This window comes from Bactrocera neohumeralis, chromosome 2, assembly GCF_024586455.1.
Source record: "Bactrocera neohumeralis isolate Rockhampton chromosome 2, APGP_CSIRO_Bneo_wtdbg2-racon-allhic-juicebox.fasta_v2, whole genome shotgun sequence".
NCBI classification, from domain to species: domain Eukaryota; kingdom Metazoa; phylum Arthropoda; class Insecta; order Diptera; family Tephritidae; genus Bactrocera; species Bactrocera neohumeralis.
The window spans coordinates 12,827,112-12,845,380 of record NC_065919.1 but is presented as its reverse complement, the minus strand read 5'-3'; the positions used below and the strand labels follow the sequence as shown (position 1 = coordinate 12,845,380).

Below are 18,269 nucleotides of genomic sequence, written 5' to 3'. Positions count from 1 at the left end.
AAATTAAGATCTATTCAATATTAAAAATGCTGTATTTAAAAAAAAAAGTATGAAAATAACAAATCCATTTTTACAGTACAATACATTCATTTATAATTTTTAAGTGACTTTAGTTATTGTGAATGTTTCTTTCTTTGCAGCGAAGTTGGTTACAATTTTCATTCACGTAAATTTTTCAGTCGTGTCGTTTATTGCGAGCAATCATCACTTATTCTTTGCTGCTTCGTAAAAAAAATTTGAGAAGTAGGAGTAATTATATTTATTTCTGTAATCTCACTTTAAGTGAGTGAAAGAAAGTAAAATCAAACGTTGAACTAAGTGTGAGTTATTTCTTTATTTATATTAACAAGAAATACGAAAACGGAATTGATTACTCGCAAAGTTTTCTTCACTTTGCTAAATGACTTGCGCTTGTGCAAGTGAGAAAGAGCAAGTTGTAAACCCATTCAATAATGGCTGCATAGGTAAAAACCTTGAATGCTTGCTTAAACGGGAGAGCTAGCTGTGTTTCCTGGTGTACGTGTGCACTTAACAAACGTGCGTTCGTGAACGCAAACAAAGGATCTGAGCGAGTACTTTGTGTGCTACGCGTCAATTGTAACTGCGTTAGAGCGGACGAAAGGCATTAATACATTTAGTGTGGTTTGTTATAGTCACAAGCGGGAGTGAAACAAGCAGACGTTGTAAAGAGTGCGCATGTGTTTTTATAATATTTGGATTTCGTGAACGAATTTTTGCTGGGATTGTAGGAATTGAATTATCTGTCCTCGTTACCCGTTGCTTATTATTGCATATGGAAAATAAAAAGAAAGAGGAATAACGTCGACAGTCATATGTGTGTGTGTCTGTGTCAAAAATAAAAATATAAAACAAAAGGATTTTGAAAAATTTATAAAGGAAATAATGATTAAAATGGAGACTGACAAAATTATGGACGAGACCAACTCAAATTCGCAAGCTGTAAGTATTTTTTAACCACTTTTAATTTTATATAAACATTTTACAAATTTGATTTCTTGTTCTTTTGACTATTAATATTGTCTATAATATATAAACTTGTATTGCATGTACATATGTGATTATATTGTGTATAAACTTTGATTTAACAATCATTAATTGTAGAAACCTTTTTAATATATTTGTATTCATATTAAATAGTGAATATTATATATTTAGCTTATGACACAGCCATCAAGCTGCTCTTATTTATTGATCACAAGTAATTCAAGTCTATTGAAATTCATCTTATTCGTTATATACGCGTGTACTTTATGTTAATAAGCAGGGAGTCATAAACCATTTCGGTTTAAATGTTCAAAATCTATACAATGTTTTCTGCAATTTATGTTCAAAAATGGGATTTGTGCATCTGTTGCTACTAGAACTTATTGTGTATTAAGTTTATTCTACAGTTTAAATCGTAAATAATGGACTATGGAATGTGACATGTTTTTTAATTTATTTTCATACCTGACTTTCGTTCAATATCTCTCTAAGTAATGATAAAATTTGAAATTATAGGTCCTAAGAAATTCGATAATTTAGACAAAGTCGTAAGCAATAAGAATATTTGGTTTACCAATATATTGTTTCTTCAACCAACCAAACTAGCTTATGCATATAATAGTAATGCATTTAATTTTATCATTATTAGTTAATCTGCTATATAGACTTTTTTGATCCGGGTATTAGATTAAACCAGTATTTTTTAAGAGATTCAGTCATAAGTAAAAATCTAATTTATTTTAAAATATCATTATTTACAGTATGAAATTGAAATTTCCTTAATAAATTATACAGATGTATACAATATGTCACGTTTTCATCTCAATTCAATGGTGTATGACATTTTTCGGCCAACTTTATATGTCAGATGTTATGATATCTTAAAAAAAAACAGAATAAAGTCTTTAAAAGTTCTTAAATTAGACATCAATGTTTAAGAAAAATTAATAGATAGGAACATATAATTTTTCTTGCTGAATATTAATTTTATGTAGTTACAATTGGTTCATATATTTTGCTATATTTTTTAATATATGTATCTACCTGAAACCCAATTAGTTTACAAGAGCTAATTTTTCTAAAATTTTCTTATAGCTTAGAGTTGAACTTTTTTTAATATTTTTTTAAATGTGATTAATTATTTTAAACTGATTAAAAGTATATATATTTTATAAATATGATATACGTAAATAAATAAAATTTAGAGGATATTGTAAAATCTTAAAAAGGTAAAGGTTACAAGAGTTCAGTTGTACCATATGTTTAATACCTTACATTTATTCATAAAAAAGTTGTATACATACATATACTAATCTAGTATTTTTTTGTCGCAAGATTGCAAATGAAATCTATAAGTATGTTTGCATGTAGATATAGAATATATATATATACGTATATTTATACTATATTTAAATTTAAATTCTATATTTTATAGTGAAATAAAAATGTAAAAATTTACACAATTACTTAGTGCATTCAGTTTTATTTGATATTTTCTAAAACCAAATTTTCCCTTTTTTATTTGCAAATCACATTTGATTGTTTTACTGTCTTTGGTAACTACTGCCTACTGCTCATCAATGACTACGATAATTTATTACGGCTATTTTCATACATCTTCATACAAAATTATAAACATCATGATAGTTCACATCAACAATGCTGTATGATCCCGTCCGTAAGAAAGAATCAACGCAAATATTTCAAAATGAACGTGAGACCTGCTTAACCTACTTCTCGCAATGGAACGAAGCGGATCAGGTTGAATTCGTGGAACAGCTTCTTGCGCGCATGTGCCACTACCAACATGGACACATAAATGCGTTCCTTAAACCGATGTTGCAGCGTGATTTCATCACATTACTGCCGAGTAAGTGCATACCGATATTACTATAAAAACTAAAGATATATACCAATGCACAAATCCATGTCCATGTATGTAGGAAATTTATTTATATACATATGTATGTACATATGTTGAGCAATAGAGTTTCTTTATTTAAGATGGCGCACATTACATCGAAATTCAGAAAATAAATAAATAATGAAATAATTGAAAATAATAGTTTAGATTAATATTTGGAAAATCTGAAGTTTTTAGAAATCGTGCATTATTCACAAATATACATACATATATAGTAAGTAAGTCAAGGTCAAGGGTTTTGATCAAGTAAATCAATGAAATGTTTTATTGAAAGAAACTAATCAGTACCCATAAGTTCTTTTTGCAGTGTTTGTAATCTAAATTGCTTCTTATTTAAAAAGAAAGGGACCAATGATATACATTTTGCACCGCAAGAGTATGCGGACTTAATCGATTTATATACATGTATGAATCAGAATTAAAGCAATATTAAAAAACGTAATATTTTTTTAACATTTATTTATTTTTAATTCTAATATAAATTTTGAATAAAAACACTCTCTTTAACTATCTGCTAAAAGTACCGCAACCACTGACGCAACACGTTCATTGTGAAGTGCCTATAATGTGTGTGTGCGTGCGCGTATGCCACTTACCTTGGGGCTTTGTAATTTGTTTAGCATTGCAATGTTTTCTGATGTACATACATACATATGTATGTATCTTGTATTTTCGTTTATACACTAGTAACAATTCGCAACTACCAGATTTACAAGCAAACTTTTGTTTACCAAGAACAAGAATTGGTCCTGAATATCTCTTCATATAAAATCAATTATAGATTGAGTCGCATTTGTAACATACTCTTTTTATTTATTGCTTGTTGCAATCGATCTTCTTGTATGTACAATATATGTATATGGTACATACGTATGCAGCTCGAGTGCAACTGAATCTAACGCTATAACAAAGAAAATATTGAGTTTTAACTCAAGAACTATGTAACCGAAGTTTTTAGCTAAATAATTGGGAATATGTTGTACTGATATTTGTATAAATATGCTTTAAAATGCAAAGTTATGGTGCCTTCCGCATACCCAAAGTCAACCTTTTTCCTTTGCGTAGTTTACTTTTTTTCATTTGCTTTCTAAGTACTGAAAATATTCTCAGTGTGATACTTTCTTTTATTCTCGTATGCAATAACAGGTTCCAAATGGGTTTACATCATTAAATGATCCTCTAGCAAGTCGTTGTTATTTTTATTCATATACTGATGGCATTTAGTCAGTGATCCGAATTGTTATTTGATTTATACATACATATGTACATATATAAAAAATAAACTTTTGTGTACATTTGTATATGCAATGAGTAAAGATTTCTATACTTGGAAATCGTTCATTGTTCCGCTGAAAAATTCATAATAGCTACCTTGAAATACAAAACGAATGGAGGAAGAAAAAGTAAACTTCAAACTTAACGCTGTGTAATTAAACTCATGAAGTATACTTATGTATACATATTTATGTATGTATATGTGAACGTATTTAATATTGGGTACATGATATGTGCACATATGTATGTATATGAACATGCATATACATATGTTCACATTAAGTACTTATAACCAATAATGCAATGAGTAAAGGTATTACTCTTCCAATTTGTGAGGTTCAAAAGCGGTGAAATATTTTCAGGTGTTGACAATAATTTAAATACGGGGTCACTTGGGTTTCGTCATGCAAAAAACGGCATATTTTAATTAATATTTTTCCATATAAAAAATTAAATATTTTATTAAAACTTTTTATTATTCTAATATTACGTATTTTAAAAAGATTTTGTGAAATAGTAATGTTATTGTAAATATTTAAAACTCCGCCATTAGGACGTCATTTCCGGTAGACTCTCGGTAAAAAGGTGCCTTATCAAAAGTAAAAAAAAAATACGTTAATAAGAAAAAAAAGAAAAAGAGTAATTTTGGCCAGCTTTTCGGTTATATTGGGAGTAGGGGACGGACTGCAGGTTTATTCTTTCTCTTACATTTTGCTAATATCAAGCTAAAAAGCTTCTCTAGTCATCCGAGTTGTGCAGAATATAACGGACATGCATAGAGTCTGTACCGGTAGCTTAAAGTTTTGAGCAACATCAGCTCTAGTTTACCCGGATGCGCAGACAATGACTTTTTGCGTTATCACTTCTAGTGGTCATCTGCATAAATGCTCGTATACTACATATAAATGTACATATGTACATACATACTACATATACATATACATACATATGATCATACATATATGTATGTATCTGCAGGTGTGTATGTGTGTGTGTGTTACATATCATATTTTCACTTTTCTGTAGATGATGTAATCTTAATTTCACTTCACTTTCGCATACAAAAATAATATTTGCAACGCAACGTACCACAAACTGATAATCTACATTTACATAGCCTACATATATTTTAAATTCAATTTCTATGTGTCTATAATGATTTCTCTTCTAAACTATCCAATGTTCGTGTCGTTTTCTTATTGCGATTTTGTGTTTCATATATTTTTATAATGTACATATATTGAATATAAATTAATCCAAAAAATTGGAAAATTTGATTTTTCAATATCCCCAACAGTCATTCATATTTAATTTAGGCGCTCATACATTTGGTAAGACTGCGATGTAGGGACAGCATCATTCGTTCAATTTGCATATTTTTATAAAACTGTTTTCTGCTTAATAAATTATGAAAAAAATCTCTAATTTGACATACGACTTTCAGTGTATTATTGGCTTACTCAAATTTTCGCCTACAGTTCTAAACAGTTACTCTAAATAAATATAAATATTTGCATTTTTTGCTTTATAACAGTTGAAATGTTATGTGATGATGAAAAAAATGGAATATCTCAGTCGATGACGCTTTTATATTGTATTGTTGGCGCATATTTTTAAACCACATGTAATGAAAAGCGAATGAATCAGATGTGATAAAGTATTCACGATAACTGCATACATAAAAACAAATTTATAAAATGTTTTATTTCTTGTTCAATTTTAGCACAGGGTTGCCAAAAATGAATTAAAAAATAATTGAATTAATTTTTTTTTATTTTGTAATCGCAAATATGGGGTTAAAAAAATATAATCTCACATACCGGAATAAAAAATTAAAAATTTTAATCCCACAAATCGGATTTAAAAAAAATAATGCAATTAAAAAAGGAAAATTTTAACTCCAAGCAAATAATTATGCATTAAAAAACATAAATTGTTTTAGAATTAATATTTTTTCGCGTTTGTGTACTTCATTCATATTCAAAAATATAATTTTCAATTTTCTATTTTTAATCACAAAATGAAAATATAATTTTTAGCCCCAACATCTATGTATATATCTTAGCTTTGTATGGTTTACTTTCACATCTTATTCGTATTTAATGAACTGACTCTTAACAAAGTAAAAAGTGCACAGCTAAGTGTAAAGATGGAATTGGGTTAAACGTGATGTGACTGAAGGCACGGTGCGTCAAGTCTACTCTTTAGTTTCTTGGTTATTCACTGTTTTCGGTTCACTGTCTGGATGTCTAACTTTATGTAGAAATGTATGTGTGAGTAAAATTGGTGAAATGCTGCTCCACATGTAGATATTCTCCACAATATGTATAATTTTAGGTTAACGTGTTTCACATATACGGCACAGTTTATAGGAAGATATACACACAAACAAGTCTGTACAACATGTGTAGTATATGCAACTACATATTGCCACCTATTGCCTTTGCTGTTTATAGTGCATAATAGTAATTTTCATTACTTACTACCTTTGTGATACAAATTGTGCGTGTGTAAATAAGTGAAACGGGAAATCATCGTTGATACTGAAACTAGGCGAATTAAGCACATTGCCATATTTTAATTTTTGTAATCACCGAAGCTTTACAAAACTTATACGTAAAAATATTCTTATAATTCTTAAAATCCTAACCCCTATTGCTATATTTAATATTAAATTAAAATATCTATTTTTTTACTCTGCTAAATATAGAGAAAGGGCTTGATCACATTGCCGAAAACATACTCACCTATTTGGATGCAGATTCGCTCAAGTCCGCCGAATTGGTATGTAAAGAATGGCTGCGTGTTATCTCCGAAGGTATGCTCTGGAAGAAGCTGATCGAGCGCAAAGCACGCACCGATTCTTTATGGCGTGGCTTGGCAGAGCGTCGAGGTTGGATGCAATATCTCTTCAAGCCGCGTCCAGGCACTACTCACCGGCCACACTCTTTCTATCGCGAACTATATCCCACTATAATGAAGGTGGGTTTACTCTCTTTTACTGTATAACACATACCTATTGTATTTTTTTTATTAAATAGGATATCGAGAGCATAGAGAACAATTGGCGTAGCGGTCGTCACATGTTACGTCGCATTAATTGCCGTTCTGAGAATTCAAAGGGTGTTTATTGTCTGCAGTATGACGATCAGAAGATTGTTTCTGGTCTGCGTGATAATACCATTAAAATATGGGACCGCACGGACTTGCAGTGTGTTAAGGTAGCTTCTAAAAATAAAATGCAAATTATTTAAATTTTTATATAATTATTTATACATATATTTCAATATAGACTTTGACTGGTCACACCGGTTCAGTTTTGTGTCTTCAGTATGACGATAAAGTCATTATTAGCGGTTCGTCAGATTCGACGGTACGAGTTTGGGATGTCAACACCGGCGAAATGGTTAACACGTTGATTCATCATTGTGAAGCTGTGCTTCATTTACGTTTCAATAATGGCATGATGGTAACCTGCTCGAAGGATCGTTCGATTGCTGTGTGGGATATGACTTCGCCCAGCGAAATCACCTTGCGACGTGTATTGGTCGGTCATCGCGCCGCCGTTAATGTGGTGGATTTCGATGAGAAGTACATTGTATCGGCCAGCGGTGATCGCACCATTAAAGTGTGGTCAACATCAAGCTGTGAATTTGTGCGCACATTGAATGGACATAAGCGCGGCATCGCGTGTCTGCAATATAGAGATCGCTTAGTGGTCAGTGGTAGTTCTGATAACTCAATCAGGTGTGTTAGAAGTCAATACTGTTATACTTTTTCGATTTAGTAAAATTTCTTTAATTTTTGTTTTATTTCAGACTTTGGGATATTGAATGCGGTGCTTGTTTGCGTGTGTTGGAGGGTCATGATGAACTGGTACGTTGCATTCGTTTCGATTCGAAACGGATTGTCAGTGGCGCATATGACGGTAAAATAAAAGTTTGGGACTTGGTTGCGGCGTTAGATCCGCGCGCACAGGCAAACACACTTTGCTTGAATACCTTGGTGGTAAGTGTAAATATCCTAGTCAGACAAAAAAATTTCTAAAGATAGATGACAGTATGAAATCGATAGGATAAACAAAGAAAATAGCTGAGCACTTCATTGCCTGGCAGCAAATTGTTAATGATTACAACAAATTACAAGAATGACAAAAATTTTCTTGCTTATCGCGTCCTTGTCGGCATTCCTGAAAAGTGCTGTGGACAATGAATATTTTTGGCTATGATATAAATAAATAAGAATAACAATGAAGCTTAGATATTTTGTGAAAAATAAAAAACCCATTAAATTAAAAATATTTTTTTTTTTTGTAATAGTAGAACGTACATCTATTTCTAATTATTCTTTTCTTTAACGTATTTAATACAATGTTTTTTGTTTTTTTTTTTAATTTTCAGGAGCACACTGGCCGTGTTTTCCGCTTGCAATTCGATGAATTCCAGATTGTCAGCAGTTCGCACGATGACACCATTCTCATATGGGATTTTTTGAACTTCCAACCTAATGAAAATGCATCATGTCGCCCACCTTCACGTAAGAATCACCTCTGGAGCGTGTATTATTCATTCCTAGCAAGTATTTTGCTAACCAATGGTTTATCTTTCTTCTTATTTTAGCTGCACTTACACTAATGGAACATTAACGTTTCGCATTAGTCTATAATTTGAATAACACCCAAAACAATAAGGCAATTGACGTATGACAAATTTACGCTAAAGTGATCATAAAGGGCACATTTAATGCAAACATTATAACATATTATCAAAACATAGCAAAATGTTAATTGTGTTAAATTTAACCGAGTACATTGCAGTAACATTGAAACTGTAGACAAAAAAAATCTGAATAAATTACAAACAAAACACACAATATCGTCGTTTGCTTGCCGCGGCAGCTGATCTCCAAAAGGATTACAAGAAAAAATAATTCATACGTAAAAATATAAAGAAAATACATTAAACGCGTTCCACTGAGGCGAAGAAAAATAAGAGATTGCATAAAACAAGTCGTTGATCTTAAAAGTGAAGTGAACATATATAATGTATGAATATGTGCTTATATGTGCATCAGCTGACACATAACCATTATTAAAACGCTTAGTATTATTGAGAAAAAGAGAAGCAACTGATAAAAATATCATTTATTGGGTAAATGTTAACAAAATTATTATAATAAATTGACATTTAGGCGTTGTAAAATTACAAAATCGAATCGAAAGTGCACTGTAAGTTACGTTGATGTGGAAACGATGGGCGAACGGATGAGTGCGTTAGCTACTCAGGAGAAAAGTAAAGGAGGATCATCATCATCATCAACATCATCATTTAAGCTGAAGCATACACAAGTAAAACAATTTTAATTTGTAATTAGCGTAGAAATGTTGAACAAAATACATACAAAAAATCCAATTATATCGAGAAATTGCAGAGAGAAAGAAGGAAATAAATAAATTGAATGTATGAACTAAGACATACTATACTTTTTCGAATTGCAAATTTATTGAAAAATATTCGAATGATGATATAGGACTACTTATGCATAGGTTAATTCACGATCTTGTGAATTGCGATCTAACCTTAGCTCTAAAGCAAAATGGAAAGAATCGTAATTTGAATATAAATTTTGAATAGAAGTTTCTTAGAATATGTTTTTTATTATTTATTATTTTATTGTTTATTTCTTTCTAAATTTGTTATTTATTTAATTTATTTGTTATTTATTTTTTATTTTTTTATTATTATTTTATTTAAAGGGTCAGTATGGTAATCTTTTTAAAAAAATTTTGTTTTGATTTTTCTGTTCCCTTATACCCTTAGAATTAATGTAGAAACTCACTTTACCATTGGAAGGTTTCAAAAAAGGCCCAAAAATAATAATACCGCTCGACGTTCGGAGCACTCGGAGTGCACACCTCAAACTTGAAACGCGTTTTTCTCAAAACACACTTTTTTGAAGAGGACATGATTGATTCCGGTCGAACTACTCAACCGATTTGCTTAATTTTTTTTTAGTGTTCACAAAACGCCTGGCTAACGTCTCTTTATTTTTTTTTTATAATTTATTGACAAAATTTATGTAAAAAAACATGTGGAAAAATTAAAAAAAAAAAAACTTTAATTACTTTTTTATTTATCAACATTTTTTCATGATTCTAGTAGGGACGATAACCATTCACGTACTTTTTAAGAATAAATTGGGTTTTTGTGTTTCAGATAATCCAGACATGAGAAATCGTGCCCTCCAGTGAAAAAACGCATCTCATTCACCCAGCGATTTCTCCGACAGATGTCATCGAAAAATTCCGAAAAAAATTGTTTACACACTCCACGATATAATAGCTCATGATATGTGAAAAAAGTTCTACTGCAGAATAAAAATTTCTATGAAAAAAAATGTCAAAAAAAAACAGGCCAGATTACCCTACTGACCCCTTAAAGAGATTATAGTAAATAGTATTAACATTGAAATTATTCCATTGTGTTATATATGAATTTCGGATTTGCCAAACGCATTTTGCAGAGATTAGTTTCGATTTTAGAAGATGTAAGGGGAAGCAAAGTGCTGACCAAGCTTAGGCTCAAACGTGATACAGAATATGTTAAACGTGTATTCTTTTGTTTTTTTTTTATAAAATTGGAATTTTCAAATTTTTTTGGAATTTTATATTAAAACAACACCAAATTAAATCAATGGAGATCCCAGAGATATTAGTAATTTACATCAAAATTATAATGTCGATGCTTGGCTTTTCCAATTTTGTTGTTCTTGTTGAATCGGATATATTCATTTCTATATTTTTATATTCGCAATTAGCTGTTACATTATAACTAATTTTGCTTAGTTATATTTAATGAATAGTTTGGCAAAATCTATACATTCTTTTCGAGTAATGCAAAACAAAAAATATTTCTTGGATTCTTATTAAATTAATTAGAAAATCTGATGCCTTAATCTATGGCTACTTATTATGGCTTATTATGGCTACCATGGCTAGCTTAAGTCATAAGCTTTGATCTGTAAAGAATATTTATCAAAATTTAATCTAATCTATACTATTTGTTCTAATATATAATAATAGTATTTTGAACACAATGTTTTTAGACGAATTAGCGAATTTCACATTGTAACTGTAATTGTTGTGCATGGCATAAAAAGCTCTGTTAGACGTCTGAGTTTGGAGAACAAGTATATGCCTGTTGACCAGAGCTAAGTTAGATAATGTTAAAGAGTGCTCTCACTGTCTCACGATATTGTTTTGTAGCTTTTGCACTCGTAGTTAAACACATCCATACATACGTATGTATGTATAAGAGTGTCAACCCCAGCCCGTTTAGTTTAGAATCGGTAACGAGTATTTAAACTTAGTGGCTGTGTCCGTAGGAGTACAAGTTTGCCGCTAAATGCGCAACGAGTGAACTTTAAGCGAACAGTTGCTCAAGATTAATGTGGACTGGCCGCGAAATGTAGTAGTGAACAAAACATGCGATTACTCTCACAGTTGCTAGACATTAATGAAAAGAAAGCATTAAACTTTCAACGCAAAACTTGTTCTCCAGACGTTACTAAACGAAAAAATGGAAGTAAATAAAAATGTTGAAAGAAGTCTAGCGAGTAAAAAGTGTTAACGTTTAGAACGAACAGTCGAGTGCAGAAATTGGAAAACACAACAAAACCAAATATGATGAGCGTCTCGCGAGGCCGGAGAATCGCGACTACGCGTCCAACAGTTCAGTTAGCTTTATGAAAGTGTCGCAAAAGGTTCGAGTGCATTAATTTCTGATAAAGTATTCGAACTTTTCTGCTACATATTTATGACAAGGCGTATTAGTACCGAAATAAATTTAGTGCGGCGAAAAAATAAGTAAATGTAAATAACTAACAACGAAAACAGGAATTATTTATACATACATATATACCCACACTGTATATACATATGCATGTGTGAATTTGTGTGTTTATCCATTACCTGTGTTGAAGGATATATGTGTAGAAGTTGGTGAAAAGGTGAAAAGGTCGAATCAAATAGTTTGAATATGGAGCGAATATTGCGTGGCATTATGCGTTATCGGAATACGACACGCGAACAGATGGTAAAGGAATTCCAAAAAGTTCGTGATCATCCTGAGGTATGTATAAATATCGTACATAGCATAGATGAATTCATTTTTATAGACACACCGTGTTCAGGCATACATATGCATGTACATATGTATGTGTGTATATGCATATACACAGCTGGTCGCACGTGAACGCAATATTTTTATACATACAAATTAATGATATTAATGTTTGCAATAATTTGTGTGTAGCTATAAATGTATTAATAAACAAAATGATTTTGCATGTGAAGGCAACATGACCTCTACCAAACCAAACATGTTATAACTTATATACATAGTTATATTTACATATGTTTTATATATTCGATTCTAGCATGTTTTTTATTATAATCTCTTTTGCAAATTTTCCGTTCTGATTTGAATGGTTAATAAAATTCGATTATAATAAAAATTAACAATAATTTTTCGAACCTAGCACAATCAAATCAGTTTCTTTTTAATTTTTTTGTTGTCTTATGAGATAGTATGTATGAATGTTCACATATAATATGTAAGTTCGTTTTGGAAAGTTTTGAGCATTTTATGTTATCAATGCTTGACATATTGCTTATGTTTATATGTAGGTATAACATATACATACATATTTATATATACACGTATTTTCATTAAGTTGAAAAGAAAAGATATTTAATTTTTTAAAGAAATAAAATAAGTAAATAATATCCGGTTTTCATAAATGATTGCTAGATAAATATTTTTCTTTATACAAAATGCGTACATACATATGTACATATGTATTTACATCAGTAAGTGGTTTAATTATGTTGTAAGGACAATTTAGACTTTTCTAAAGAACTTATTTCAATTGTTTGGTTGTTATTTTATAAGACGCGAGTTTTGATTAACTTGATGTTGGTAGAATGTTTCAATATCTTTTATTATATGTACATACATATGTATGTATGCCGCAAAGCACTTATTAAACAGGGCAAATTGGTCGATATTCCGTCATTTTTGTTGGAAAATACTCAAAAGATATAATGGATACTATAAAAAACTGTAAGTATATTCTTTTGGAAAGTGTAAAACTGAGTCCAGTTCTTAATTATTCCTAATTAGAAATACATTAGTATGTAGATAAGTAAGACCAAAATTGCACCAATTCGTGAAATAAATACACCTATGTTAGTAAATCTATTGTACATGCGGTTATGTATTTCTTTGTGTACATGTGGATAGTAATTAATAATATCTACATTAACTTAGTTCTAATATTTTTCATCTTCGGTAAGTTGTTGGGAATAATATTTGACAACAAATAGACATCAATTTTTTAAAAGTGTTCATCTTCAGCACGCAAACCGCTAGACTAAAAATTTATTAAAATCACTGATTCAAGTATAAAAAATTTAGCAGGAAAAGATTTATAAGCCCTTATTTTTGTTATTTTCGCTTAGCACATACTTACATATGTATGTACATATACATACGTAGTTAATGTAGAAATATGTATGAATACGTCTGACAATGTGCCTATATTAATCTATTTAACACCATATCCGTATCAAATTTATTATCTGGCTGGATATCATAGCATAAATAGGTACATACGTAAAATTAATACTAAATAATAAATTGATAAAACCGGTAGACGTTGAATTAAAATATTTATATCTTCAAATATTTTCTGGTCTATGAATTAATTAGAAGTCGCATATATAGTATAAGAGTACCGTAGCTATTACACACCTTCAGTTTTTATACAAAGTTCTTAAAATAATACACTGAATATTATCATAAGACTATAAGTTTATGTTAAATGTGGTTGATATTGAGGGTTTTAAACTTCCACGCTCAAATCGGCACGAATTAATTACATATTGGGGAAAATGTTTTTTTCCAATTATGACGGTTGGAGTTAGTTATTACAGGTTTTTTCATTTAAGTAATGTAAGTGAGAATTTAAAAATGACACCATAAGTAGCAATTAAAAATTGATGAATTACCAGTCGAAGCAATACATTTATAAAGTATACAATTTAGAAATTCGTAGTTCGGCTAAATTTTCCCACACATAATTTTTTAATTGCATTTTTAGCAATTTTGAAATAAATAATTATATTTGCACATATTTGTACATAGGAAATTTAATTTAGCTACTTATTAACTAAATTACTTCCACAGATGTACATATGTATGTCTGCAAGTAAATATAGTTAATGATATATTTAATGGTGTAAGTATGTAATAATACTTCAATTTATTTTAAATTATTTTATTTTTATATCACATGGGTCAAACATAGCCCAAGGCAGTTTTCTTCACTTGCATGGACAGTCGTATGATACCAACCCGCTACACAGATACGCACGTCGGCGATATGTTTGTAGGTGTGTACAACAAAATACATACATTACAGTCCTTCGATAAATGCTTTTTATACCCATATAAATATGTATAAGCGTATTTTGCGATATCATTAATTTACTTTTTTATCATTCTTCTCATATCTGCCCTACAGTACGTAACGCAGGAAATGTGATACCGCATGCCCAACACTTTCAGGATGAATACTTCAGCTGCGAGCCGGCTGCATTGGAATTGGGCTGTGTCATCAATGATATACGTCATATTATTGTGTGCGGTCATAGCGATTGTAAGGCAATGAATCTATTATATAAACTACAGGATGAAGAATACTCATCACAAGTAAGTTATTATTGGCCCGAAGTTGTTAATGTGTGACTGTCTACCAATTTGCCAATTTGTGTAGTTAAATAGACGTCTGTCGCCGTTACGATCTTGGATGTGGACACACGCTAGCAGCAGTCTTGATCATTTCAAAGCTTGGAAAAAGGAAGGCATGCAAGGTCCTTTGATATTCTCTTCTGAAACACCTTTACGTCGCTTTGTGGCTTATATTGATCCGGAAAATAAATTTGCCTTAGAAGATAAATTGTCGCAGATCAATACGTTACAGCAGTTATCGAATGTGGCTTCATATGGCTTCTTGAAGCCGCGACTTGAATCACATGATCTCCATATTCATGCTTTATGGTTTGACATTTACACTGGTGACGTTTATTATTTTAGCCGCGGTGCTAAACGTTTCATTCCGGTCGATGAGAGTACAGTTGGAAAGTTGACCGAAGAAGTGCGTCGCTATTACTCATGACGACCGTAATAATAAGATAATATAATGCCCATATGCATGTAGGTGGGTAGCGTAAAACATATAGTTATCAACAAATGTAAGTTGACTGTGATAGGAATCTGAATAAGTTGTATTTAAATGCAGCACCAAATACTAGCCAAATTTTTGAATTTACAAATTTTTAATTTTCTTTACTGTATCATAAATGCGTATATGTAAGTATGTAAGTGTAAGTGCATTATGAAATTAATTCCGAATAGATCAGAAATTACATCTAAAGTACATATATATTGTTCAAATATATGCTATTACTAATTAAAAATAATAACAATAAGTCGTGTAGTTGTAAAAATGATTTATTAACCGCTTATATTAATGTAAAGATAGCATATTATAATAGCTTTACACACCATTATTGTAACTATAAAAATATGCGGCATATATGTATGTATGTATAAAGACATTTCTGTACTGTAAACTTTAGATTTATATAATAAAAAGCGTTCAATTTTTTTTTAAATTTCAATAAGCAACAATTAATTATAAAAAATATGTACTGAAAATCGAGAGAACGAAATAAGCTGAGCTGCGTTGTTTTAGATGGTAAATGATTACATTCTTGAAATTGTTTTTAAAAAAGAACTATTTATACACCTTCTTCAGTCTTGGAGCTTAAATTGTGTTTTCAATGTAAGAAAATATTTTATGTAGTTACTATTTATTGTATAAACATTTTACCTTATGCATAATTTATCTTCAAAGCAAATCGTTTTACTATTCTTCAATAACTTTCGCATATTTATTTTATGTACAATTCTATCCAATTCTATACACTTAATTTAAGCTCCAATACGAATCAAGCTTTATTATAAATGTTTACAAATCTAAATTTCAAAACTTCTTTTCTCTACCATGAAGGAAAATCACAAAAAAATGTACATATTTGCACACTTGTTTGCCCCAATTTCAAATCCTCTCGTTAACAGTGCAGTGCACTTACATCCTATATCAGTGATACTGATGATGATTCATTGCGTTGCTATTTGGATTCTCTAATTCTTCAAAAGATTTGCGCGCATTACGTATGTTAACTAAAGTCGCTTCAGAAGGTATTGTTGGATCAGACATGACAACCATTACGTATGTATTGCTGGTAAAGGTATCTATGAAAGCTGCAAAGGCGCTATTACGTACCTCCATCGATTGAAACTTGGCGCCCAATTTCGAACAGCTTAGTTTAAATTGTTTTATTATATTGGAGACTTTCTCAAAACGATGGGAATCGCGGTTCTTTTTGCTCTGACAATGTGAAATAACCAGAAAAGTGGCCTTTTCGAAAAGTAACACTTCGTCGGCCTCAATAACATTTGCGAAATGCGTTAAAGAGTTCTCCAATACGGCCACATTGGGTATAAGCATGGTGACGATACTGGACCAAGCTCTATGTATAAATATGCCATATATATTAAAGTTATTTGAGTTTAAACTGAATTACTGTTTAATATTACCTGTATAATGTTTCATCCCAAATACTGGTACGGAAACAGGTAACATTTCCCGGTTTGGATAGCTTAATGAGATCCTCTTCGCGCTCTTTGAACAAAGATTCTCGTTGTTCTTCAGCGACTAAATCCATTTTATGTATCAAACAAAATATTTTTGCTTCCGGCGAATTCTTCAATAAAACAATATTTTTCGAATGAGATTATTTCAAAATCCAAGCTGCCTACCTGTAACAATGCTTCCAAACATGATTGATAGTAGTGCACATCTAGTTCCAAGTTACGACTCTCTACATCAAATACATATATGAGAACTTCAACATTTCGGAAAATGTTATCTCTCTGTGATGCGAAGTATTGTTGCATGAAGCCCTCCTGACCGCCACAATCCCATAAATTAAGTACGAGATTTCCCAGAAACCGTACATGGGAGTGCTCAACGTCAACTTTAAGTAGAATATTGTAACATCTTTTTATTAGTGGCAAATTGTTACTGGCGTCTGTTCATTTTACTTACTGGTCGCACCCAAACGCGTCGTGTCTCGAGCTATGTAGTTTGCAAATATAATGGAACGCATACTGGTTTTGCCTGAGCCGCTTTTGCCCATAAGCAGTACCTTTTTCTTCATTTTGAATTATTTTTTCAGCTTTTATGAACGAATATACCTTTGGTGAAGACAAAAACAACTTATTTTGCAAATATAGTTACTAATACCATAAATAAACTTACCAAATTGTCAAAATTGCCCAATTACACTGATAATGGTCTGATAAATGTTTGGTACTTGTTTTGACAGCTGCACACCTAAACAGCTGATTGGAATTTATTTCAGACGTTATATTTTTGAAGTTTGGAACGTAAATATTCTTTGCAGAAAGTGAAGGCTACCCGAAAGTATAACACATTGAAATAGTTTTCATGGAAACACGTTGTAACTAAATAACCACATGACTGAAAAAGGATTAAGCTGTCCTTACATATAAGGGTTTCGGCTAGTTTTGTCCATTCGTAAAACCAATATAAATTTTAACAGAAATCTCTGGTAGCGCTGTCGGGCAATTCATGTGTGATTTAATAAATAGTTGGCTTTCAGGATCAATATTCGTAGAGAATAGTAGTATGGAACATCGAATCAATCTATCAATTTCTATTTTTAATTCCTGAAATAAATGTTTAATACGAAATTCTACATGAATATGAAAAAAACGCGCCTATAAATAGGCAACTTATTTTTTTTTCTAAATGATTACGGCAAAGAATGCTAAAATTGTGCAGCACTGTTCCGGTTTAAATAACGGCATAACGCAGTTTACGAGTTGTAAAATTTTGACTTTTTAACAATTTC

At 30.9% G+C, this 18,269-nt stretch overlaps 3 protein-coding genes across 5 annotated transcripts; 2 read left to right on the top strand and 1 right to left on the bottom strand.

The window, feature by feature from the left end:
• The first annotated feature begins 172 nt into the window (after nt 1-172).
• LOC126763041 (F-box/WD repeat-containing protein 11) lies at nt 173-9,676 on the top strand. Of its 2 annotated transcripts, none has more exons than XM_050480226.1 (8): nt 173-960; nt 2,689-2,875; nt 6,915-7,186; nt 7,246-7,425; nt 7,497-7,951; nt 8,023-8,212; nt 8,605-8,740; nt 8,824-9,676. In XM_050480226.1, the coding sequence occupies exons 1-8, from the start codon at nt 904-906 to the stop codon at nt 8,847-8,849; spliced, it is 1,503 nt and encodes a 500-aa protein (XP_050336183.1). In that variant the 5' UTR covers nt 173-903; the 3' UTR covers nt 8,850-9,676. The 2 variants fall into 2 exon arrangements, with proteins under 2 accessions (XP_050336183.1, XP_050336175.1); XM_050480218.1 differs by having other exon boundaries at nt 2,653-2,875.
• A 1,614-nt stretch (nt 9,677-11,290) lies between these two features.
• Nucleotides 11,291-15,950, top strand: LOC126763099 (beta carbonic anhydrase 1). Of its 2 annotated transcripts, none has more exons than XM_050480312.1 (4): nt 11,291-12,333; nt 14,573-14,657; nt 14,789-14,976; nt 15,041-15,950. In XM_050480312.1, exons 1-4 carry the CDS (start codon nt 12,241-12,243, stop codon nt 15,440-15,442), a joined length of 768 nt encoding a protein of 255 aa, XP_050336269.1. In that variant the 5' UTR covers nt 11,291-12,240; the 3' UTR covers nt 15,443-15,950. The 2 variants fall into 2 exon arrangements, with proteins under 2 accessions (XP_050336269.1, XP_050336279.1); XM_050480322.1 differs by lacking the exon at nt 11,291-12,333 and adding an exon at nt 13,150-13,326.
• A 309-nt stretch (nt 15,951-16,259) lies between these two features.
• LOC126763092 (ras-related GTP-binding protein A) lies at nt 16,260-17,749 on the bottom strand. Its single transcript, XM_050480300.1, has 5 exons — nt 17,654-17,749; nt 17,441-17,589; nt 17,152-17,369; nt 16,930-17,096; nt 16,260-16,862 (listed from the first exon to the last, which is right to left on the bottom strand). The coding sequence occupies exons 2-5, from the start codon at nt 17,550-17,552 to the stop codon at nt 16,430-16,432; spliced, it is 930 nt and encodes a 309-aa protein (XP_050336257.1). The 5' UTR covers nt 17,553-17,589; nt 17,654-17,749; the 3' UTR covers nt 16,260-16,429.
• Between the last annotated feature and the right edge of the window lie 520 nt (nt 17,750-18,269).

What these genes read in the sequence shown, in the direction of transcription:
- LOC126763041 (XM_050480218.1), top strand. Translation starts at nt 904, where the DNA reads ATGATTAAAATGGAGACTGACAAAATTATGGACGAGACCAACTCAAAT. An exon ending in TTTCATCACATTACTGCCGA is followed by an intron (nt 2,876 to 6,914) that starts GTAAGTGCATAC and finishes TGCTAAATATAG; the next exon opens with AGAAAGGGCTTGATCACATT. An exon ending in TTTGCTTGAATACCTTGGTG is followed by an intron (nt 8,213 to 8,604) that starts GTAAGTGTAAAT and finishes TTTAATTTTCAG; the next exon opens with GAGCACACTGGCCGTGTTTT.
- LOC126763099 (XM_050480312.1), top strand. Translation starts at nt 12,241, where the DNA reads ATGGAGCGAATATTGCGTGGCATTATGCGTTATCGGAATACGACACGC. An exon ending in CGTCGGCGATATGTTTGTAG is followed by an intron (nt 14,658 to 14,788) that starts GTGTGTACAACA and finishes TCTGCCCTACAG; the next exon opens with TACGTAACGCAGGAAATGTG. An exon ending in ATGAAGAATACTCATCACAA is followed by an intron (nt 14,977 to 15,040) that starts GTAAGTTATTAT and finishes CAATTTGTGTAG; the next exon opens with TTAAATAGACGTCTGTCGCC.
- LOC126763092 (XM_050480300.1), bottom strand. Translation starts at nt 17,552, where the DNA reads ATGAAGAAAAAGGTACTGCTTATGGGCAAAAGCGGCTCAGGCAAAACC. An exon ending in GACGCGTTTGGGTGCGACCA is followed by an intron (nt 17,370 to 17,440) that starts GTAAGTAAAATG and finishes TTCTACTTAAAG; the next exon opens with TTGACGTTGAGCACTCCCAT. An exon ending in GTTTGGAAGCATTGTTACAG is followed by an intron (nt 17,097 to 17,151) that starts GTAGGCAGCTTG and finishes GTTTTATTGAAG; the next exon opens with AATTCGCCGGAAGCAAAAAT.